The 22,828-nt window shown below is 44.2% G+C and overlaps 1 protein-coding gene across 1 annotated transcript; it reads right to left on the bottom strand.

Moving 5' to 3' along the window:
• Positions 1 to 4,884: 4,884 nt before the first annotated feature.
• On the bottom strand, positions 4,885 to 13,439 carry LOC100769462 (keratin, type I cytoskeletal 28). The gene is made up of 8 exons (XM_027427741.2): positions 12,996 to 13,439; positions 12,502 to 12,584; positions 11,657 to 11,813; positions 9,508 to 9,669; positions 9,302 to 9,427; positions 6,558 to 6,775; positions 5,282 to 5,328; positions 4,885 to 5,027 (listed from the first exon to the last, which is right to left on the bottom strand). Exons 1-8 carry the CDS (start codon positions 13,437 to 13,439, stop codon positions 4,885 to 4,887), a joined length of 1,380 nt encoding a protein of 459 aa, XP_027283542.1.
• Positions 13,440 to 22,828: the final 9,389 nt, after the last annotated feature.

Below are 22,828 nucleotides of genomic sequence, written 5' to 3'. Positions count from 1 at the left end.
GAGAGCTCCTGACCAGATCATAGAGACGGAGGAGGACAGAGTACAAGTTGGGTGGGAGAAACGAGAAGGGAAACTTTAGAAACTAAACCAACACCCTTTAAAAGCTAATGTATTTTAGTTAATGTGTTAAATGGTGGGTTTCATGATTACATTTCATACATGGTGGGTTCCATGATCACATTTCATACATGTCTTGTTCCCTTTTCTCTCACATAGCCCCTCATTTGCTTTCATGGTTTGTATGTTTTTGAAATCTAGATGCTGCCTATGAGAGAATATGCAATATTTGTTTTTCTGAATCCGGTTTTTGTTTAACATGACTATTTACATTCCATCCACGTTTCATTAGCAAATGACAAAACGCTAATACATATGAATAAGAAAATGTAGAAATGGACAGTATTCCTCTATAACACCAGAACATTTTGTGCCTGCAAACAGATGAATATATCATCTCTCACTTCAAAATCACTTAAAATGCATGAAAAGGGATAGCAGAAAAAGTTAGAGAAACTTGGGAATGCGACAATAGAAATGAGACATAGTCACAGGAAATGTGAAGTTCAGGGAAAACCAGTGTCCAGAGGAAAACTGTATTCTGCAACCACGAAATCTCAAAGTATGGAACACGGCCCAGGAGCATATTAAACAGCTTATCATGCCCCATGGAACACATTTGAAAGCACATTAAATAGCATATAATACCCCATGGAAGCTACTCAAGGGAAGCTAGTGTAATTTACTTCCTGCAAAGGGCTCACATGCATCTTGGTCACCTGTGGTTTCCTTTGTAACATCTAAATGCTTAGAGCTAGCTGTGATGGCACAAGCCTGTTCTCCCAGTATTGAGGCAAGGGGATTGTTATGAGTTTGAGGCCAGCCTAGGTTATATAGTGAGCTAGGCCTGGGGCACAGAATGAGATCTTGTGTTAACAACAACATGAAGTTACAAAACCAAACCAGTCAACCAACACACACATGCACACACACACACACACACACACACACACACACCAATTAACTGTCCAAGAAGAGTGGTCCAATTCCTTCTCCTTCAGATGGATATTGATTCTTTAGAACCTTGAAGTATTCAAACCCACTATAGTAAAAAGAAGTGGGGCTCTTCAGAGACTGGGGAAGAACATGTGTCCGTCATCAGAACTCCTTCAGACCCCAGGTACCCTAACTTCTGCTGGGACAGGAAAAGCTCAGAATTGAATGGCATAGTCATTTTCTAGGAAGTCCGAGCATGGCGTGTTTCCTTCCACCCTGCAAACTCAACAGAACTTAAAGGAGATTCACTGGGGTTAAGTCTATATCCATTGCTTTGTGAATAGATACCTGGGGAATTCAGGTTATTTCTTCGGCAAAGGCAAAGAATTAGAGAGTTTTGCTTTCCTTTGAGACTTTCTGTGCCAACAGCACTCTCACTGCCTGCAAAGTGTGTCCTGTACTCCCGAGTCTTCCTGGGCGTTCCTACACAAAGGGAATCCCACGAAGACAGTGTTTTCAAAGCTTGTTGGCCTCTGAGCACACCTGCAAGGCAGGAGTTGTTTCGCAGGCTCCACACACAAAGACTCTGTTAGAAGAGTCCCGAACTTGGCCCAGTGCTCTCTGTTGCTAACTTGAAATTCTCAGTAATTGGGTCTCTAAACTCATGCTCTGAGAAGTGAATTCTGAGGGACTGTGGGGCATGCCAGTGCACCCGGGAGTGTGTGAACCATTTGTCTGTAGTGGTTTACACTGCTCTGTAGCACAGAGCATAAGCAATGCTTGTGTGCATTGGGTTCTGGTTAACAATGATGCTAGGGGGTCCAATCATACTTAAAGTGGGGAAATGTTTGGTATTTAGCCTCCAAGATGGGGTAATATGGGTCTCTGGCAATCTCAGGGAGCCAGGTTTTCCATGCAATCTAGAACTTACATCAAATGTCATGGATATTCCAAGCATCTGAATGACTGAAGAAATCTAGTATGTATAAACCTTTCTGAGGTCTATAGCTAGATGTGGTGGTGCTTGACTTTAATCCTAACTCTGAAGAAGCAAAAGCTTGCAGGCCTCTGTGAGTTCGAGGCCAGTCTGGTCTGCATAGTGGGTTCCAGGCTAACCAAAGCTCTATCTAAAACAAAAACTAGGCTGAACAAACAAAAAACCAAACCCAAACCAAACAAACTCAAACCCAACCAAACCAAACAACAGCAAGTGAAATAAAAATAGTTGATTTCTTTGTTTTGTTTTGTTTTGTTTTGTATTTCCATTGTTTGGTAAGAACAAAATACATATGTGTAAATGAGCTATAAAATGTGAATTATATAATTTTGGTATTTTGATTTAAAACTGGGATTTCATGGCATAAAAGCAAGTGGTAGATGTATGCAATAACCTAAATTTTATTTTTTTCTCTTTACTTAGAATGATATTAAATAGCAAAAGGCCATAAAACAAAAGCAAAACAAACAAAAAACCCTCCCCAAAACAAAATCATAAAAAAACTAGGATAAATCAGGAACATAATTGAAAGATCTGTGGGCTGTGGTGGCACACATCTTTAATCCCAGCATAGGCAGAGGCAGGTGGATCCCTGAGTTTGAGGCCAGCCTGGTCTACAGAGTGAGTGCCAGGACAGCCAGGGCTGTTACACAGAGAAACCCTGTCTTGACAAACAAAACAACAACAAAGACATAATTGAAGAAGAAAACAAAGAGCATCCTATTCTAGACCCTTCAATGCCACAAGTTTTGAACACGGGGACCTCACACTTGCAATTTCATTTCACAGTCTTCCAAGTTATGAAGCTGCCCCGAGCGTTTAGAAGTCATCTCCTCATAACTTCTAGAGCTTGCTTCATGTGATGCATTTGGGCAGAAAATTTGTAAGCATTTGATTGTTTTCTCCACTTTTTTGAACTCCATGGAGCTGTTGAGTTGTTGGGTGGAATGGAGCTTCCCAATGAGATCAGGAAGATATCTGAGAGATAAAAGAGCAGCTTTCCTAAGGCAGGACTGCTCAGTGACCTTAGAGATCACACACTTTCTGGTCTTGGTGTGGGGAGGGAGTGAGAGCTGACGTGATGCATTCTTGTACAGCCCCACGCTAACAATGGAGTTTATATTTTATGGGTATGGGTGTTTTGCCTGTTTGTATGTCTGAACACATGTCTTCCTGGTACCCCAGGAGCCCAAAGAGGGACTTAGATCCCTTGGAACTGGAGTTAGAGATGGTTGTGAGCCATGTGTGGGTGCTGGGAATTGAACCAGCAGCCAATGATCTTAATTGGCTGAGCCTCTTTAGTTCCTGGCTTATACATTTTAAACAGTTGAAAACATGGAAAGAATATTTTTTTTTTAGATTTTTTTGAATTAGAAACAGGATTGTTTTACATGACAACCCCAGTCCCCTTCTCCCTCCCATCATCCCCAACTAAATCCCTACCTATCACATATCCTTTCTGCTTCCCCTGGATGGTGAGGCCTTCCATAGGATGTCATCAGAGTCTATTGTAACCTTTGGAATAGGGCCTAGGTCCACCCCCCCACCCCGTGTTTCTTGACTCAGGGAGTATTCCTCTATATGGAATGGGCTCACAAATTCCACACCTGTGCTAGGGATAAGAACAGAAGGTCCCGTAAATTTCCGGTTTCCTCACTGAAACCCATGTTCCTGGGGTCTGGATCAGCCCCATGCTGGTATCCCAACTATCAGTCTGGGGAGCAAGAGCTCCCATTGTTCAGGTCAGCTGTTTCTGTGGGTTTCACCAGCCTGGTCTGGATCCCTTTGCTCTTCACTCGTCCTTCTCTGCATCTGGATTCCAGTTCAATTCAGTGATTAGTTGTGGGTGTCTGCTTCTACTTCCATCAGCTGTTGGATGAGGGCTATCTGGTGGCATATACGTCAGTCATCAATCTCATTATCAGGGGAGGGCATTTAAGGTAGCCTCTCCTCTGGTGCTTAGATTGTTAGCTGGTATCATTTTTGTAGATCTCCAGACTTTTCTCTAGTGCCTGATTTCTCTGTAAGCCTAAAATGTCTCCCTCTATTATGGTATCTCCATTCTTGTTTCCTTCTATTCTTCCCCCGACTCAACCTTTCTGCTCCCTCATGTCCTCTGCATCCCTCCTCTTCTCCCCTTCTCATTCTCCTAGCTCCCCCGAAAGAATATTATTTCATGAAACTTTATTTGCAATTAAAAAATCTCAGTGCCTCTAAGTAAAGTTTTATCCGAAGTACTTGTGCCCATCAACCTATGGCTTTTTCTCTTAACAGCAGTTATGAAAATGGGAAGTTGCAATAGACCTATGATCTGCGATGCCTAAAATATTTATGTCTGGGCCTTCACGAGGTAAAGCTTCTATAGTCTGTTCTGGAAAAGTCATCAACACGTGCTTCAGAGTTGTTATTTTTTTCTGCCCCAGACTGGGAATGGTCCTTTAGTTTGTGTGTGATCTTGAGACAGGTTCTTGACAAAAATACTAGACTCGCGCCATCTAGTGGTGGAGTGTGTCAGTTGCAGGAGAACTTTCTGAACGTTCACAGATAGTTTATCTGTGCAGAGACATGGTGGGCCTAGAGATCGTATTGATAGTTATTGAAAACTAGAGTGAAATTCAGTGAAAATGTTTTCCATAAGGGTCTTCCTAAGGGGTGACAATAAATCACAACTCAATATCAACCACCAGCAAATGGAAGTGTGTGCCCATCAATTATTTTATTTATTTGGAACAGAAACACCCAACATCATGCGAAAGTCACCAAGAAAACAGGTATTTTGCCACAGGTCACTCATCCATAACAGTAGAAAGTGTTTCCATTCTCCCTGAGATTTAGAATAGTGTGTAGCTGTGCCGGCTCCGCCCTGCCAGTTATTCCATCCTTTAGCGTGAGACCTAGAATGGAGCCCTCTGGTCAGCCTTGCCGTTGCTTATCTTAGACATCTTTTCCTCGATGGAGTGAATTCTCGATGACAGAACCTTACCGCGCTGATCTATTTCTTCAACCACCGCCTTTACCAGCGTGGTTTTGGATAAATCTAGAGAAGAAAACAGAGGTGAATGCACGAATTCTTCCCAGAAGATTATGGGTGGGAGGAGCACACTGTTGGGCTCCTCGCACTGTTTCACACACATTGGGGAGGGAGTGTTACAGGTTTATAGTAAGATTTTGGGGTGTCTAGAGAACATTTCCAGTAGTTAAAACCACTTAGCTGTCCGGTTGGCTACCATGTGTGATCGATATTGACGGGAAGGGATTTTCTGCCACAGAAATAAAAGAGGTTTTCATTACCTTTGGATGAATTCCCTGAGCTTCCAGATTCAAAGTTGGAGCAGGAACTGGAAGAAAGAAAAGTTTATTATTTTACATTGCTGTTTATGATCCCTTTGGAAACTTTTCATTAAAATACTGATTCAACAGATCTCAGTGTTTACTACTGAGGAAAATAGTAGGATTTCGTGTGAAGGAGGAGGAAGTGATTACAGGTTATCTAAAGAGAGGGTTTTGTTTGTTTGTTTGTTTTTGGTGACGGTGGTGATGGCATGTGTGTGTGTGTGTGTGTGAATGTGTATGTGTGTGTGTGAATGTGTGTGTAAGTGTGTGTCTGAGTGTGTATTGTGTGCGTGCAAATGTATGTGTGTGAGTGTGTCTGAGTGTTGATGTGTTTGTGAGTGTGGGTGTGTGTAGGTTGGCATCAGGAATCTTCCTTTATTGTTTTCAACCTTAGTTTTAAAGAGAGATTTATTTATTTTTATTTTATGAGTGTGAGTGTTTTACTTGGATGTATGTGCACACAGTGCCCTCTGAGTCTAGAAAGGGCATCAGTTTCCCAGGAACTGGAGTTACAGATTGCTGTGAACCCTGCAGGTGCTGAGAGCTGAACCCTGTCCTCTGCAAGAGCAACAAGGGCTCTTAACCCCTCAGACATCTCTCTAGGCCCTCCATCATTTTTTTTTTTTTTGAGACAGAGTCTCTCACTGAACCTACAGCTCACATATCAGCTAGATTGACCGGCCGGTGAGCACCCAGCATCCAGTCTCTACCGTGATCCCTGGTGTGGAGTGACAGGCTCGAACCACTACACTCAGCCTTTACACAGGTGCTGGTGACCAAAGCTGGGTCCTCATGCAGCAGGAACCTTAGCGACTGAGCCCCTTCCCAGTCCTTCCCATCTGATGTTTTTAAGTCCAAGAATTAAAAACTTAAGAAATATGCATTAGCTTAAGAGAGACACATATGAAATATGCAATGAATGACCCAGGAGTCGCACATACATATAGAATGTGTCCTGGAGGCATCTTCAGGGGCTTGGGGGAGGGACGGGAGTCAGGAAAATTTTGAAGTCACAATGCTATAACATGGAAAATGGTGAGGAACTTGTACAGGAATGATGGGAGTCATCTGAGGCCGATAAGGGGGCTCTGCGATGTTTAAAACATAGAGGAAATGACTCTAGAAGCAAAAGGACATGGGCTCGTACAGTGGGAGAGAAAAAATGGCAGGCTAAAAGTGTGGAAGGCTAAGGGGTAGAGCATGGCTGTGGTGGGGGGCTTCCCAATGGTCTTACTTTTCGTCTCCGTCTATGAGACGGCAGTAGGTCTCGATCTCCTTCTCCAGGTGGGCCTTGATGTCCATCAGCTGCTCGTGTTCCAGCTTCTGGCCCTCGGTCTCGGTCCTGACCTGGTGCAGCTGCTCTTCCAGGGCGCTGATCTGAGCCTGGATATGCGCCAGCTGCGAGCAGTAGTTGCCCTCGGTCTCCGCCAGGGAGCACTCCAGCGAGTGTTTCTGACATATCAAAGATCATAGCAAAGGATGAAATCACCAGAGTACCCGGCCCTGGGTTACTCAGCATCTGCAGGACCATTCCCTGGCAAGTAGGGGCCTGACACAGTAAGGCAGGGGGTGGAGCCTGGTATTAACCAGGTGGCAAATGGGCACTGGATGACCTGACATGGGATAAGTGACCTACCACCAAGACTTTATTTATTTTAACATTTACTTAGGTGTGTGTGTGTGTGTGTGTGTGTGTGTGTGTGTAGGCAGGCATGTGTCACAGCAAATGTGTGGAGGTCAGAGGACAACCTGCAGGATTGGGTTCTTTCTTTTCACCATATGGGTCCCTGGGATCAAACTCTGGTTATGAGCCTTGGCAGCAGGTACCATTACCCACTGAGCCATCTTACCGGCCTCCTGTAAGATATTTGACTGTTAAGATTTTGGTAACAATTTCTGTTAAGTGTGCATACACACACACACACACACACACACACACACACACACACACACACACGGACTTTGTGGGGACAGAACAGTAAGAAATCCGCAAGGGATGATTTATATTCTAAATTTTTTTTGGTGTGTGTGTGTCTGTTATATCAAAGTTTTACTCCCTAACAGCCTATTTATCATCCTATTCTTAGGCCTGCTGGGCTCTTGTTTCTTTTTCTGATACATTTTCAATTTTCTGTCATTCACAAAGTCCTCTTTTGTAAAGCATTAAGATCGAATGAATCCTGTAGCAGGGTGGGCTCTCAAGGCTGGTGCTCATAACACACAGGTCATTGTGTCCACACCGCCCCCACGAGTACCCTACTTCCTCTCGCCTTGCATAGATTGTAATTGTCCTGTCCTATGATCCCTGCTTCAATTACGGTAATTTCCCTCTTTCTCTTGTCATATATAAATACATATGTCTGGGTAGTTATTACCTCTGATATCAGTCTATATCACCTCTTCTAGTCTGTCATTTTCCTTTTCTTGTGTGGTGTGACTGCAGCTCTTACATCACAGGAAATAAAGCCTCTATGATAAGGAGATACAAGGCTCTGCCTGGCATTTTTGAAGGCGGTTTTGGCCCAGTGTTTATATAATAAATGCATTTTATTTTAAAATGCGCGCTCTCTCTCTCTCTCTCTCTCTCTCTCTTCACCCCCCCCTCTCTCTCTCTCTCTCTCTTCACCCCCCCCCCTCTCTCTCTCTCTGTGTGTGTGTGTGTGTGTGTGTATGTGGTGGCCAGAGGACACCCTTGGGTGTCATTCTTCAGGTGATATCTACTTATTTATTTAACCATTCTTTTAAAGGCAGCTTGGGGTTCACTGATTCAGCTAGACTGGCTCCTAGGGTTTCCCCTGTCTCTACTTCCCAGCACTGGGATTACAAGCTCATGCCTCCATGCCTGGCTTTTTTACATGAATTCTAAAGATCAAACTCATAGTCTTCTGGCAAGCACTTTACCAACTGAGCTATCTCTCAGTTCCCTATCTTACTTCTTTATTGCAATAGTAGCATTACAGTTTTAAGGATGATTTTGTGTATTGCCAAACATAGGTTGTATTGATTCAATCCTAGCATCAGAAAGAGGGGGACTTGGGTAGTAAGATTTTTATCATAACAGGCTGGCGTGGGTCCAATGGGCTGAGACTAGTAGTAGGACACTGACTGACACTGGCTGCTGCATTTGGAGAGGCCACTGGGCTCTCCAGGAACATTCAAGAAGAAGGGGACCAGTATGGTAATGAGGAAGAGGAGGGGACAAATAGCAAGATGTCAGAGAGGGTGAACCAAAGTTCAAAACCTTAAAGCCTCACTTCCCCTTATTGGGTATTCCTTTACACGATGGCTAATACCCTGTGAAATAAGAGGTTTTCTCTGTGGGGTGAGAGGGCAGGTAGTGCCCATGTCGGCGTTGGTGTGTGCCTTTAAGAAATATTTTATGTGTATTGGTGTTTTGCCTGCATGTATATATATCTCATGGATGCAATGTCTGCAGAAGACAGAATAGGGTATCAGATGCCCTGAGGCTGGAGTTACAGTCAGTTGTTAGCTGCCCTATGGATATTGAGGTGCTGGGAATTAAATTTGGGTCCCTGGAAGAGTGGTAGAGCCATCTCTCCAGCCCTGTGTACCCTTTCTTAATATACTTTTCTCAGTGTTATGAGATGTTGGTGTGACCTATCCTGGCCTGTGTGGCCAAATAACACTGGTCCTGTCCTATTATCATTATTTTTAACTGGAACAATACCGCCCAGCGTGCTCTTGGGGGATGAATGAACTATGTTCAGAGTGGAACTTGGCACCAGGCTGGTTATTTTAATGAAATAAACTCTGGGAGCCATCCAGGAAGAAAATCGTCAGCGATGTCAAGTCTGAGGAAGACTGCCTCTCTTTCTGTCTCCTGGGATGCTTTTCCTGCTGTCGTCCCCCCGTCCTGTCCCCTGTCCCTCCCCCACCCCCAACCTGGTCTTCGGTAAGAAGGGCTTTTTGTAGGTTTATGGGAATCAGGAAGCGCAGGCGCCTGGTATCAGCACCTACCGTTGCTGAAAGTGACTGCAGCTCAATCTCCAGCGTCTGCAGCGAACGCTTCAGCTCTGTCAGCTCCGTCCTGGCCGAGGTGACTGCGCCCATGTCATTGGAGATCTGCTGCTGCAGCGTGGCGCTCTGGAAGACAGGGTGCACAGGGTCACATTGGGTCTGGCCTGCTAGGGTGGAATAGACAGAGCAGGTCTGGCTCCCCTCACCTTTTCTTGGAACCCTGCCTCTGCGTCCTTGCGGTTCTGCTCAGCCAGGGCCTCATACTCGGCTCGCATGTTGTTCAGCAGGGCGGTGAGGTCCACACTGGGCGCAGCGTTCATCTCTACATTCACGTTGCCTCCAGCTGCGCACTGCAGAACCTTCATTTCCTGGAACGAAGTGCAAGTGACTGTCCACATGCCAACTTAGAAGGTTTTAGAGGTCCCAAAGTTCCCAGAGTAACGTGTAATTTAATCTGTGTTCATACCAGCCATTCATCTTTCCATCCATCCATCCATCCATCCATCCATCCATCCATCCATCCTCCCTCCCTCCCTTCCTTCTTTCTTTCCTTCCATATTCCATCCATCCATCCATCCTTGTTTTTATGTGACAGGGTCTCACGCTGTAGCTTAGACTAAGCTGGAACTTGCTCTGTAGACCAGGCTGGGCCTTGAACTTGTGGATCATCCTGCCTCAGCCTCCCAACAGCTGGGATTATAAAATTGAACCACCAGTCAGGTGGTGGTGGCACATGCCTTTAATCCCAGAATGTGGGAGGCAGAGGCAGGCTGGTCTCTGTGAGTTTGAGGCCAGTTTGGTATTCAGAGTGAGTTCCAGGACAGCCAAGGCTACACACAGAAGCCCTGCCTCAAAAAACAAACAAAAAAGTTGAACCGCCACACCAAACCCAACCATACCAGGGGCTGGTGAGATGGCTCAACTGGTAAAGGTGCTTGCTGCCAAAAAAAGCTGAGTTCAATCCCCAGATCCACAGGGTAGAAGAAGAGAACCAACTCCTGAAAATTGTGCTGACCTCCACAGATACACTATGGCCATGTGTGTGGTCCTTCCACCACAAACACACAGAGAAAATGCAATTTAAACAAGGCAATCATATCTACCACTTTAGGAAAACATGAAAGCATTGCAAAGACCAGAGAGTTTTATTCAACAAATAATTGTCAGCTGTAGGGTTGGTGGACTGGAGTGGTGGACACCCCCCCATAAAAATCCAAGCCACTGTGGAATTTTCACCTGAGGGTTACTGTCATTTATTGAGTGACCATTAGATGATGGACACTGTTCTGAGCATGTGCTCCATGTCTGAGCATCTTTATGAAGCAGACACTCCTTCACAGAATAGAACAGCGAAACATGGAGTGGAGAAGAAACATGCATACATTGCTTTCTGGGATCTGGTCAGAAGGAGAATGGACATGGCTCTCTGACTCCTGAGTGCCTGTTCTAAGTGGCTATACTCTCCAGCTTTGGCACTTTAGAGTTTGTCTAGGACTCTATTGTCAGTCTGTCCAGCCGAGTCAGAAAATGGGGTTCTTGAGCAAAGCAATGATCTACACTTGTTCACTGAATGGCTGACTATTTCATTTGGACTGATTTCAAAGGATTGATATCTCAGGTTTCTCCCTCAGACCCTGCTGACAGGGACTTGCTATGTAGCCCAGGCTGGCCTCCAGTTCACAGTCCCCTGCCTTCCTCTACCTCCCAAATGCCAAGATTACAGAGTGTACCAGCATGCCTGGCCTAATTCTATTTTCTTAAACCATATTTTTGATGTCATTTAAATATGAATTCCTAGTTAAGAACACACACACACACACACACACACACACACACACACACATACACACACAGGTTGCCCTTAAAAAAGCTGTTATTAGTTTATTTCTGTACTTCAAAGTTTTGTGTAAGACTCCATACAAAGGAAAATTCTTGTTGCCATGTTGTTTCAAAAATCCAACTACTTGCAGTTAGCCTACACCCATCATGGAGAGTGTAGCAGATGCTCTCAGTGTGAGTGGCTTTTTACCCCACCCTCAGTGTAGTCAAAGCTGCCTTCTTTCAGTAGCTGTGACTTTAAGAGACATGGATCCCACTGTGCTCCAGCCCCTTCTTTTCCTGCCTCTGGTTTTCTTGTTTGGGGACCATACTTCTGCCAACACTCCCTAGTGGCCTTATTCTTCCCGTGCTAAGCTGCACTTGAGTCTCCTCTCCTTTCTAAATTCCCTTCCTCTAACGCTCTCGTGGGAGGCAAGCAGGTTTCCTGTGTGATTTCTGTGAGCATGGATGAGTGCTGGGATTGCAGCACCTCCCCTCTGGAGCGTTTTCACGGGATTTCGGTGAAGCGTCTCTTACCTCTTCGTGGTTCTTCTTGAGATAGGTCAGCTCCTCACTCAGGGATTCATACTGCAGCTCTTGGTCCGTTCTGCAGAGGGTCAGCTCATCAAGGACGCGGCGCAATCCATTGATGTCTGCCTCTACATTTTGGTGAAGGGTGAGTTCATTTTCATACCTGGGGCGGGGGCGGGGGTTGAAATGAAACGGATCTCTGTGCAAGTTAGCTCTTCAAGAAGCTGAAGGCTTCAACCTCAACCCGATGCCTATTGGGAATCTGAAACCAAATCAGGATTCTCAATATTATAAAAATCCACAGAAAAAGTCTCATGTGGTAGTCCATGTCTGTATTCCAAGAACTCAGGTGCTGAGGCAGGAGTATTGTGAGTTCTAGACCAGTCTGGATTACACAGCGAGACCCTGTCATAAAAAAAACAAAAACAAAAAACAAAACAAAACAAAAAAACAACAAAACCAGCTAGACACAGAGAAAGACCCTTCCCTCTGGTTCTGTATAGGACAATGAGTGGCTAACCCACACAGATTCCAGTGCCTATCACAGTTAAGTGAAAGCACCCTTTTGTAATCTTATCTAAGTTAACATCCTTATGGAGTGAACAATGGTCACTAAACATTGACTTGGGGCTTGGCATTAGTTTAGGCAGGCATGGACAGCTTATTCCATGGATGTAATGAATATGTTACATTTTGACTCAAGTTGACTGTCGTTTTGTAACAAATTATTTGATTCCTTTACTCTTTTGGATTATAATTCATTTTACTTGAGATGAGAATGAAAAAAAATTAAACAACAAAAACAGATAGGAGCTTTGACTTGGGGGAAACCATTGTCACCTGTCACTTACTTTAATCGGAAGTCATCAGCAGCCAGTCTGGCATTGTCAATCTGCAGAATTATATTAGCATTAGCAGCGGTGGAAGAGATAATCTAGAAGAAATTAAATGGGAGTTAACAGAAATAACTTTGCTTTTGTTATTTATTATTTAATTATTAAAAATAATTAAGCCTCTTCAATTTTTACTTGTGCAATTATCAAAATAATTAGAATTTAATTTTTTAAAAAGTAACATTTTAAGTTTATTCTCATGTAATTGTCTTGTTTTTAGAATAGAATAATTACCTATAAATGTATTTCAAAATAAACAGTGGAATTAACATTTAGCTACACTGAAATTCATAAATCAAGGTTTCCTGATTTTGAGTATTGGGAATTACGTATTAAAATTAAATACAAATTAGAGAACAGCCATTACACAATTTCCCTTTGTGATTCTATATACTTTTGCTGGGAGTTATTAAGTTTTGGAAATTTGACTAGTTCCTAGTTTATGGTTTTACCTTGCTTTTAAGGTCCTCGATGGTCAGATGATACTGGCTGTAGTCCTGGTCAAGTCCACGGCAAGATCCAGGTCCGTATTTCTCATGCCAGTTCTTGATCTGTCTCTCTAGTTCAGCGTTCGCCTCCTCCAGGGCTTTCACACTATCCAGGTAGGAGGCCAAGCGGTTGTTAAGGTTCTGCATGGTGACCTTCTCGTTCCCAGAGAGGAGACCCCCTTCATTTCCAACGAAGCCAACACCAGCAGCATTTCCCAGTGTACCAGTGGCATGGCTCCCACCAGGAGCACTGCTCAGGGGCCCTCCTAAGGCCCAAGAAAATCCACTACCAGCAGCCGAACTGCCACCTGCATTGCTGCCTGCAAAGCCTGCGCCTACGCTGGATGGCCTGAGAGATCCCGACTGCAGGCCAACGTGCCTGGATCCGCCAGAAAACCGGAGGGACATGGTGCCAGGGCAAATGTTCCACTTGTCTGTGGGCAGCCGGAACTTCAAAGGAGAACAAGACATCACCTGCCTGTGGGCTCTTTGGTTTTTATACACAGATATGGGGGTTGTCTAGAGCTCAGCGGTGTCTGCGAGAGAGAAACGGCATCATTTAGATTAGCATGAAATGATGTATAATTGGGTGATTTAGAAAATAATTAATGCCTAACATCCCCCGGTGTTGCTTCAGGATATTTGTTATCGTACATAAAGTAGGGCTTAGTTCTATATTAAGTTCATTATTTTGACCTTTAATTTTGAATGAGTAACCCTTTTCTTTCATCTAGAGACCCTACGAACATGCTGTCATTATCTAGCTCAGGGGCTAATAGAGTGTTGAAGGCTAAGTGAAGCTGAGATAGGGCCCTGTCTGCCTGGCTTGCTACCCAGGTATGGATGAAGGACTATTAGATACAGAAACAGGTATTTTATCCCATGAGAACCAGGAAACGTGTCATTTAAATAAATATATCCTTGGTAACTTCCCCTTCTTTCCATAGCCGGGACACCTATGTATTGTCTTGGCCAGCAACACACTGTATGGCTGTCTATGGCCTTCATGTCTAGTGCACTACATTAAATGCAGAAATGGAAAGCGTGGAGCTAAACACATGTAGAAATGACAAGATATTTTTTATAGACTTTAGGGAATTGTTAGTTCCAGTCGGGGGCTGGATCCTGTTTAGCTTTGCTTGCTAGACCAAGGAGTTTGGAATGACTCTTAAGTAAAAAGCAGAGAGAAATATCAAGTTGATTCTGAGAGTTGAGGAAGTGGTCTACCCTCTAATTGGTGACCCAACACCAAGTGGTCAGCCCTGAAACTGTATACACGGAAGCCACACTGAGCAGACACAGCAGGTTGTGTTTTATATACGTGTGCATATGTATGTAACAACAACAATTAAAGAAGAGGAGGAGGAGGCCAGGAACTCGATAGGGAGTCGGGTTGAGTGGTGGGGGGCATGAGAGGAGTTGGAGGAAAGAAAGGGAATGGAGGGAAATGATGTAATTATATTTTAATTAGAAAAGTAGCAGAAGGACCAAGTTGAAATGAGCTGGTAAGGCAAACCACAGGGGTGAGGAGTGGTCCAGGTGGGAAAGAGGAAGACTGGTGATGACGGTGGTGTGTAGAGTAGGGTGTAGTGGAGAGGAAATGGTAATTTATTGACATTTGAGAGTAAAGGAAGAACGGGGATTTTTTTTTTTTCTGACAAGGATCTTACCATGGGCCAGGTTTGGAATTTGCTATGCAGCTCGGGCTGGTCCTTAATCAGTGGCTAAATACTGCAATATCAAGTACACAGTGGCTAGGCCTTACTCTGATAATTAATGTCAGATGCTGGGAATCGTACTGTTACCTGAGATGGGATTATGGTGGCTATGCTAAGTCTAATCTTGGACTAACTGAATTTGAGAGGTTTCTGGGATATGCCAGATAAAGAAGGCTGCCAATAGGGAAAAATCGATGTTTAGAGTAAGGTCACTGCTCTGGGCAAAGTGGCTATCGAGGTGTAAAGGGACTGCTAAACCGAATGGAGGGCCTGGCTCCCATTTCAGCTGCTGTTCCATTATGTATCTGGAAATACTCTTGTGCTGGAGTGGAGAGGATAATGTAGGGTTTGGAGGATCTAAAGATGGGAGCAAGAAGGAGAGTGCCAAAGAAATTCTTGGTACTCTAGTGAAAATGATTAGGTGACTATGTAATTATATAGAAAGAAGTAATGGTATCAGAGGGACAGGTAGGCTGAGGAAAGACTTGAGTCACTAGATGTCTTTATGTTACAGGAGCCAAGAGTGGCCATGACATGGTTAAAGTTGAGGGAAGGCCGGATAAAGTTGCTTTGTTAATCTGTTTTCTGTTGCTTTAGCAAGGCACCTGAAGCCGACTATTTTATGAAGAAAGGAGATCTATTTCGCTGACAGTTTTGGAAGTTGAGAGTCCAAGATTGGGCAGCACCATTTTTTCAGCTTCTGGGGAGCTTCCCTTTGTCTCCATCACAATGTGGTAGAGAAATGGACAGGGAAACAGCTGTGTGAAGAAGAAACTAGTACTTGTGGATGGCTTTGCTTTAAAATGGCCATCTCTCAAGAGCTGGCTGGGTCTCACGGGCAAAACTGCATTAATCCTCTTTGAGGTAGGGTCCTTAATAAACAACGAACCAACAATCTTCCACCATGTCCAATCACTGAACTGACCGTCTGTCTTGGGGTTTTTATTGCTGTGAAGAGACACTGTGACCATGGCAACTCTTACAAAGAAAACATTTAATTGGGGTGGCTTGCTTATAGTTTCAGAGGTTCAGTCATCATGGTGGGGAGCATGGCAGTGTGCAGGCAGACCTGGTGTTGGAGCTGAGAGTCCTACATCTTGACTCTGAGGTAACAGTAAGTCAACTGAGACACTCAGCAGGATCCCAAGCATAGGAAACCTCAAAGCCTGCCCCCACACTGACACACTTCCTCCAACAAGGCTTTGCCCATTCCAACAAAACCACAGTGCCCCTAATAGTGCCCCTCTCTATGAGATTATGGGGGCCAATTAGATTCAAACTACCACACCATTTCCCACTGTGACCCCCGGAAGGCCTCACTCCCTCAAACCACTAGCTGGGACCAAATCTCCGACACACAACCCTTTAGGAAACTTACATAAACCACACTCAAACTCTAGCAATTGGAGAGTGGAGACCAATGCACTGAATTTTAATACAGGCAGAAGCCCAGACATTTTCCAAGTCTACAGACCAGCCATGGGGACTGGATTCAACATCACTGGAATGAGAAGTCAGGGGGAGATTAGGTCCCTAAGTCATTGAATACTAGAGCAGGAACTCCTGGACATGAAATGTCCTGTGATGTCTGGAGGTGGGAGAGGTAACCATCAGCCAGCTGCAGACATCTTGGGATAATGGGCTAGCAAGAGTATGTAGTAAGGGACACTTACGACATTTTTCCTCCAAGTAATTTTCACATAAGGATTTAGTGGCCCAGGCCTAAGGGCTGCCTTGGTGGGTAAAAGTGTTCTCTTTGAAAGTATGGGGATCTGTATTTGAGTCCCCAGAGCCCACGTACAAGCCAGACTAACTCCAGTCTACAGGGAGATGGCGGGTGAGACAGGGGAATCCCTAGAAGCTCACGGGCCCCCCAGTCTGGTATACGCAGTGGGAAAAACCAACAGAATCAACACAAGACAAAACACAAAGAGACCCTGTATCAAACAAAGTTGAAGGTGAGGATGAACACCAGAAGTAATCCTCTGACCTCTACATGGAGGCCAGAACTTGTATAAGCCTGCAGTACAGATAGACACACATGCACACAAATACATAACTCAGTATACATATATACACACAAATAAATAAGAAAAGAATTAAGTGGCACAAAGTTGTGTGTAGCATTGGGCATGGAAGATAAGGATTTGTATTTTTTCTTGATGTCCATAAACGGAGTGTGTGGAAGTGAGAGAGAAAGAAAAGATTCAGGGTGATTCTGGAGGAGCGAGAGGAGATGGGAGTTGAAAATCAGGAGGGAATGCACAGGTAGGGAGAGAAACCAGAACAGGGCTGGGGACTATGATAGATGTCATTGCTAGGACACGTCAGAGGAAAGACACATTAAATGGGTAACGCTGCAAGACATAGATTCTCCTTTAAATCTTTCCCTTTTCTTTATTTTTTTTTCAGACAGAATTTCAGAAAAAGTTCACACAAATTGTCAAAATGTGGTTGAAAAGTTCCCATCTCATCAGTTTGTTTAGGTACTCCAGGGTGTCTTGAACATAGTGTCTGGAGAATGGAACACTTCAATAAATGGCAGCTGTATCACTGATGGTGGTGGTGGTGGTGGTGTGTGTGTGTGTGTGTGTGTGTGTGTGTGTGTGTGTGTGTGTGTGTAAGGGCTGGAGAAGTGAAGCTGAAAGCAAAGGAGATGAGCACAAGGAGCCTTCCCCGAGGCAGTGGCTCAGAAGGGTGAGCGGAGGAGGGTTGAACGGAGGGACTGGGGGCACTTCGGAATGACTGGCTTTGGATTCAGGTGGAGCAGATGGTATGGAGCTGTGTTAGCTTTAGATAATCAGGGGTGTCACCAAGACCAGAGTTGGCATAAAACTGGTGCTGTGGTCAGCTGGTGCTTTGGCCAGCATTGGCATGCTCTTTAAATGCATGACCTGGGCAGAGCTGCAGGATATAAAGTTATGAAGAGCCCTAGATATCTCTTAATTCAGTTCCTTATTAGCAGGTTAGGCAAATAAGACCCAGCATGTCAAACATTTTATTCAGGATTATCAGGCACATGCCAAGTGAAAACTTCTTTGTTCAAGGTGACTTGAGATTCCCACGCTGCTATTTACTTATTTGAGAATGTCATAGGTGAATGCAATGTATTTTGATCATATCCATGCCCCTTTCCAACTCCCCCGAGACCTACATCCGTCCGCACACCCCTTCCCAACCAGTGGGTCCAATTATCAGTGCTCCTAGCACACAGATATGGAGTCATCCACTGGAGCATGGACAACCTAGCAGGGGGCCACACCCTTGAAGAAAAATGACTTGAGGACAGTGTTTTACTTATGAATAATTACTCTCTATGCATACTGATTTGCATACTTACTTTGCATATTGCCATTCACAGTTTAAACTGTTCGTGCACTGTGAAATCATTCTTTTGATTGAGTTGTTGAAACTGAAACACTAACATAGCTCATTAGCATATGGTAAGAATTTAAAGTGTCTCTAATGCTTGATTACTGCACAAATGGCTTCCTTATTATTATTACTGTTAGTTATTACTAATTATTTCTTATAATAATTATAATTAAAATTAGGCAACAAGCAGAAAACTAATTGGTGTAATATGACTGCATTTTCATATGTAAAAATATTTCTAAGAGAGCATTTTATGACTAAGTAAGGGAGAAAACAACAATACATTTTATCGTCATAATAAAGGTATATGATATGTCAGTTTAATTTGGTCATTTCACAAATATGCAAATTCCAAGGCATATTATATAAAATAAATATTTGTGAACATTATTTCTCAACAATGCAAATGGCACACACACAAATAAAAGCTCCTCAAGAAGCATTTATTTAAGTAAGTCAGTTCTCTGATCCCACGTTGGTGGCTGGCTATATTTGCCCCTGGCCATTATTTCCACCAGGGGGCAGTGCTGGTCTTCAAATGGATGTTGCTGCTTGGCTGTGTAGGACAGAACCTTACCGGATTGCCTTGTATTGATAGGGTGCAGTAAGATTCCAACGGCGTTTCTTGCGCCTCATCTCAAGGAAGCTAGAAATAGGAAGGAAGAGATTTTCTTTTGTGTAGTGTAGGCTTATTATTTTTTTTTCTTTCTACATGACCCAAACTAGTGTCGTCTGGGAAGAGGAATCCTAGATTGAGAAAATACCTCCATCAGATTAGCCTCTAGGCAAGTCTGTGGGAGCATTTTCTTTATTTATGATTGATGTGGGAGGGCCCAGCCCACTGTGGGTGGTGCCACCCTTGGGCAGGTGGTCCTGAGCTTGAGAGCAAGCCAGCAAGCCGCAAAAGCCTTCATGGTCTGGGTTTCTGTCCTGCTTTCAGGTTCCTGCTCTTCGTGAGTTCCTGCCTTGGCTTCCGTCACTGATGGACTGTGATTGGGAGGTGTAAGATGGAATAAACTCTTTCCTCCTTCAAGTTGCTTTTGGTCACAGTGTTTATCTTGCAGAGGTCCTGGGTTTGGCTTCCAGCACCCACATCACACCATTTGTACTCCAGTTCCAGGGTAAAAGACGCCCTCTTCTGGCCAGCACAGGAACTGCATGAGTGGAGGGCTCCGACATGGGCAGGCAAACACACACACACATAAAATAAAATTAAAAATTAAAACAAAGAAATATTTAATGAACACCTATCATATACCAGGCCCTATGCAGCAGGTAAAACAGATACATTTTCAAATCTTATGGACTTTTTTTTTGGGTGTGGGGTGGGGAGTTGGTCCTAAGTAAATAATCATAAAATAGAAATTGTGTTAAAATTATGGAAAGAAACGATATACAACTACTGAAGAAGAATTAGTTTAGACTGGGGTACTCTTTTAAAGAAACAACATTGAGTAAAACAAGAAAGATGAAAAATTATTTTCTGGGTAAGGATATGACAGGGTTTTTCTCTTAGAGGGGAAAAGAATATAATTATGAATAGAATATTTATATTTAACCCCAGGAGCTGGTAGTTTGTTTTATATTAATATATTGAATTGCCAGAGACTGGATACATTATAATGAAAGGATTATTTTTAGCTCACGGTTCTGGAGTTAGGGTTCTGGAGGTTCTGGAGGACCTTGTGATGATGGCATTGTGAAGGGAATGCCATAAAAGGGAGAGATCACCCGGTGAAGTAAAAAGTCAGAACACAGAGGAGTCAGGATCACTCTTAAAAATAATTTATTTAACTTTATTTTATGTACATTGGTGTAAAGGTGTCAGGTCCCCTGGAACTGAAGTTACAGGCGGCTGAGACCTGCCATGTAGGTGCTGGGATTTGAACTCAGGTCCTCTGGAAGAGCAGCCAGTGCTCTTAACTGCTAAGCCATCTCTCTGGATCACTCTTATACAGCAGCACTTTCAGATCTCATGATGTTAGACCCCCGAAAACTCAAGTATCCGGGGTCCCAGGCCACGACTGCGGACACCCCAATCACCAGGCAGATTCGAGAGCTTGATGCAAACTGCACGAGGCTTTATTGTAATTTAACGAGCTAACCCCATGTTAGCTCGGGTCTTTCACCCACCCGCCAAGGCGGATGGCTAGCAAAAGACAACTCCTAAGGCCTCCCAAGAGATCTTATAGGACAGCGCAAGGGGATTGTCTAGGGGTACGCACAGGCTCACGATTGGTGCGCCTCCAGGCTTGGAGGGCTTGCCCTGTGTTGATTGGTCAACTGGTTGTTATGGTCCATAGGCCCTCCCAGGGTGGTTGTTATGCTCAATGTCATTGCTGTGCGCTTGTCCGTAAAGCACACCCAGAGCCATAAAGCATAGCACCACCAGCTAACTTCTGATTGGTTCCTTGTCACAAGGCAGGCATCTGACTTTCTAGTGACTAACTTCTGATTGTTTCCTTGTCACGAGACAGGCATCTGACTTTTTAGTGTCTAGGACAAGGTCATAGAAGCACGTTTTTGGCCGTTATGGCTGCAAAAAGGGAAGCTGGTCCCTTCAATGAGAGCTTCATCAGTTCCTTCCAAGGGTGGTGCCCATAAGGATCTAATCACCTCCTTGCAGGAGTCCCACACCTTCTGAGCATTGCCATTCTAGTGATCAACTTTGAACACATGAACCTTTTGGAAACACACTCAAACCATAGCCAAATCATAGCAGGAAGGAAGAGAGTGGTGCCTTCGAGGAACTGGAGGATGCAGGGGTATCAGGAGGTGGCTGATAGAAGGATGTATTGGGCTGGCGGGGGTGGGGGGAGGACTTAAAATTTGCTTCTGGCCATGAAAGGTAAACCATTGAGAAATTAAACGGGGGAGGTTTTTTGTTTGTTTTTGTTTTGTTGTTGTTGTTCTGGCTGGTGTGAGGAGGGTGACTGGTGTTGGAAGAAGAATCAGTATGAGACATCATTAGAAAGCCAGCCACAGTAATTTTGGGGAGATGTTAAAGTGACCCAAGTCAGGGCTGAGCTACATGGCACTGTGATCATTTTGAAGACAGTCTAAACAGCACCTGGCAATGGCTAGTCACGGTAAGGGTAGGAGTGAATGGAGGAGAGAGGAACCAAGAATCATTCTTGTAGTAGGAAATAGAATGGTCCCTCGTCAAAGTCTGCACTGTAATTGTCAGGGACTATGAATATATTCCTGTACACAGTGAAATGGGCTTTCCAGATCACGATTCCGGGGAAGTTTTCCTAGAGCTGTTGTAGCGGAGAGCTTGGGTGCTGTGCTTTGTAAACATGTTCCTGGCTGTCCTCGATTTCTCATTCTTTCTAACTAGCTGTTTTCTGCCATCCTCAGGATGGGCTCAAGAGAGTCACATTTTCTGGAGACCGTCTCTGGACCTACCATTTTGAGGGCCTTAGCACCTTGCCCATGATTTCTAGTCCCTGATGGACACATCTTCTGTGGCATATATGACAAGAAGTGGCTACGTCTTAATTTTTTTTTTTCAAGATGCAGCATGTGACGCTGGGTGGTGGCTCACACCTTTAATCCCAGCACTCGGGAGGCAGAGGCAGGCGGATCTCTGTGAGTTCAAGACCAGCCTGGTCTACAAGAGCGAGAGTTCCAGGACAGCCTTCAAAGTCACAGACAAACCCTGTCTCAAAAAAAAAATGTAGCATGTGTATGACATACTTTGCACAACTTGTGCTTACTGACTGGATGGATGCCTTTTATGCATTGAATTAAATTTTGGGGCACTCTGAACTCTCCTCTGGGTAGGTGTTAAAAAGTCTGGGAGAAACTCAGGACAAATGGCTAGCTGAGGTGCCTACTAACATATCAAAGTGGCTACTCTGAGCAGTGCAAGTACCTGTTACAGAGTCCTGGTTGTTCAATACTTCTCATCCCTGCCCCTGAGCCTAAACCTCTCCAGTCCCTGAGCTTTGTCTCCATTTCCCTAGCTTCTCTTTCCTAGGTAACTCAGCCATTTTGGCCACACACCGTCTTGGTTCTCTTTGGCTCTTGGCCACTTTGCTCATGTGCTCCTCTTGGTCCTTCTCCCAGTGCTGGTCCCCTCTCTTGTTCCTCTCTCTTCTCTTCCTCTCTCACTCTTCCCCCCTTTTTCTTCTCATGGTCTGGTCTATTCTTCTGGCCATGTCCAGTCTGGACTGTTCCTGATGTCTCTGGCTGTGCTTTCCCTCATATTTACAATAAAACCTTCTTATTAGCTATACTTAGGCATGGGTGTGTCCTCTTTTTCATTCCACAGGATCCTGGGATTGGTTGTGAAAAGATTTTACCATCGATACTCAAATGTACAACAAACCCTTGACATGGTTCAGCAGCCCTGTCCTTTCTCCAACAGTTGTTTCTGCTATTCCCGTCCTCCTCTTCTGTACGTGGGAGGGTTCTCTGCTTTAATGCTTATGGTGTTTATTACCTCCTTAAAGGGACTATTCATTTCACTCTTTACCTTCTCAATGCCAGAGGAACAAGGAGACAGAGGGCTCCACTGCTTTGGTTGTTTGGCATTTGGATGGCTTTCCCCACATTCACATTTGGAAGCATCCTTACTGGTTATAGTCCATCATGCTTCTACAATTATCTGGTTAGACTGGGATTGCTATTACTGGAGGAAAGAGAAGTAATAAAGTCAGAGAGCTAACCAAGCTTCTAGAATATGGAAGGCCCTAGGTA

The sequence above is a fragment of the Cricetulus griseus genome, chromosome 7 (assembly GCF_003668045.3).
Source record: "Cricetulus griseus strain 17A/GY chromosome 7, alternate assembly CriGri-PICRH-1.0, whole genome shotgun sequence".
NCBI classification, from domain to species: Eukaryota; Metazoa; Chordata; class Mammalia; order Rodentia; family Cricetidae; genus Cricetulus; species Cricetulus griseus.
Note: the sequence above shows the minus strand (reverse complement) of the source record. Positions and strands in the feature narration are given on the sequence as shown.

Bases quoted from the DNA above. Each gene is read 5' to 3' on its own strand.
- LOC100769462 (XM_027427741.2), bottom strand. From the start codon at position 13,439: ATGTCCCTCCGGTTTTCTGGCGGATCCAGGCACGTTGGCCTGCAGTCG. The intron at 9,670-11,656 runs GTAAGAGACGCT...ACTTCGTTCCAG, and splicing joins TCAAGAAGAACCACGAAGAG to GAAATGAAGGTTCTGCAGTG. The intron at 6,776-9,301 runs GTAGGTGCTGAT...TTGATATGTCAG, and splicing joins TGCAGTCACTTTCAGCAACG to AAACACTCGCTGGAGTGCTC.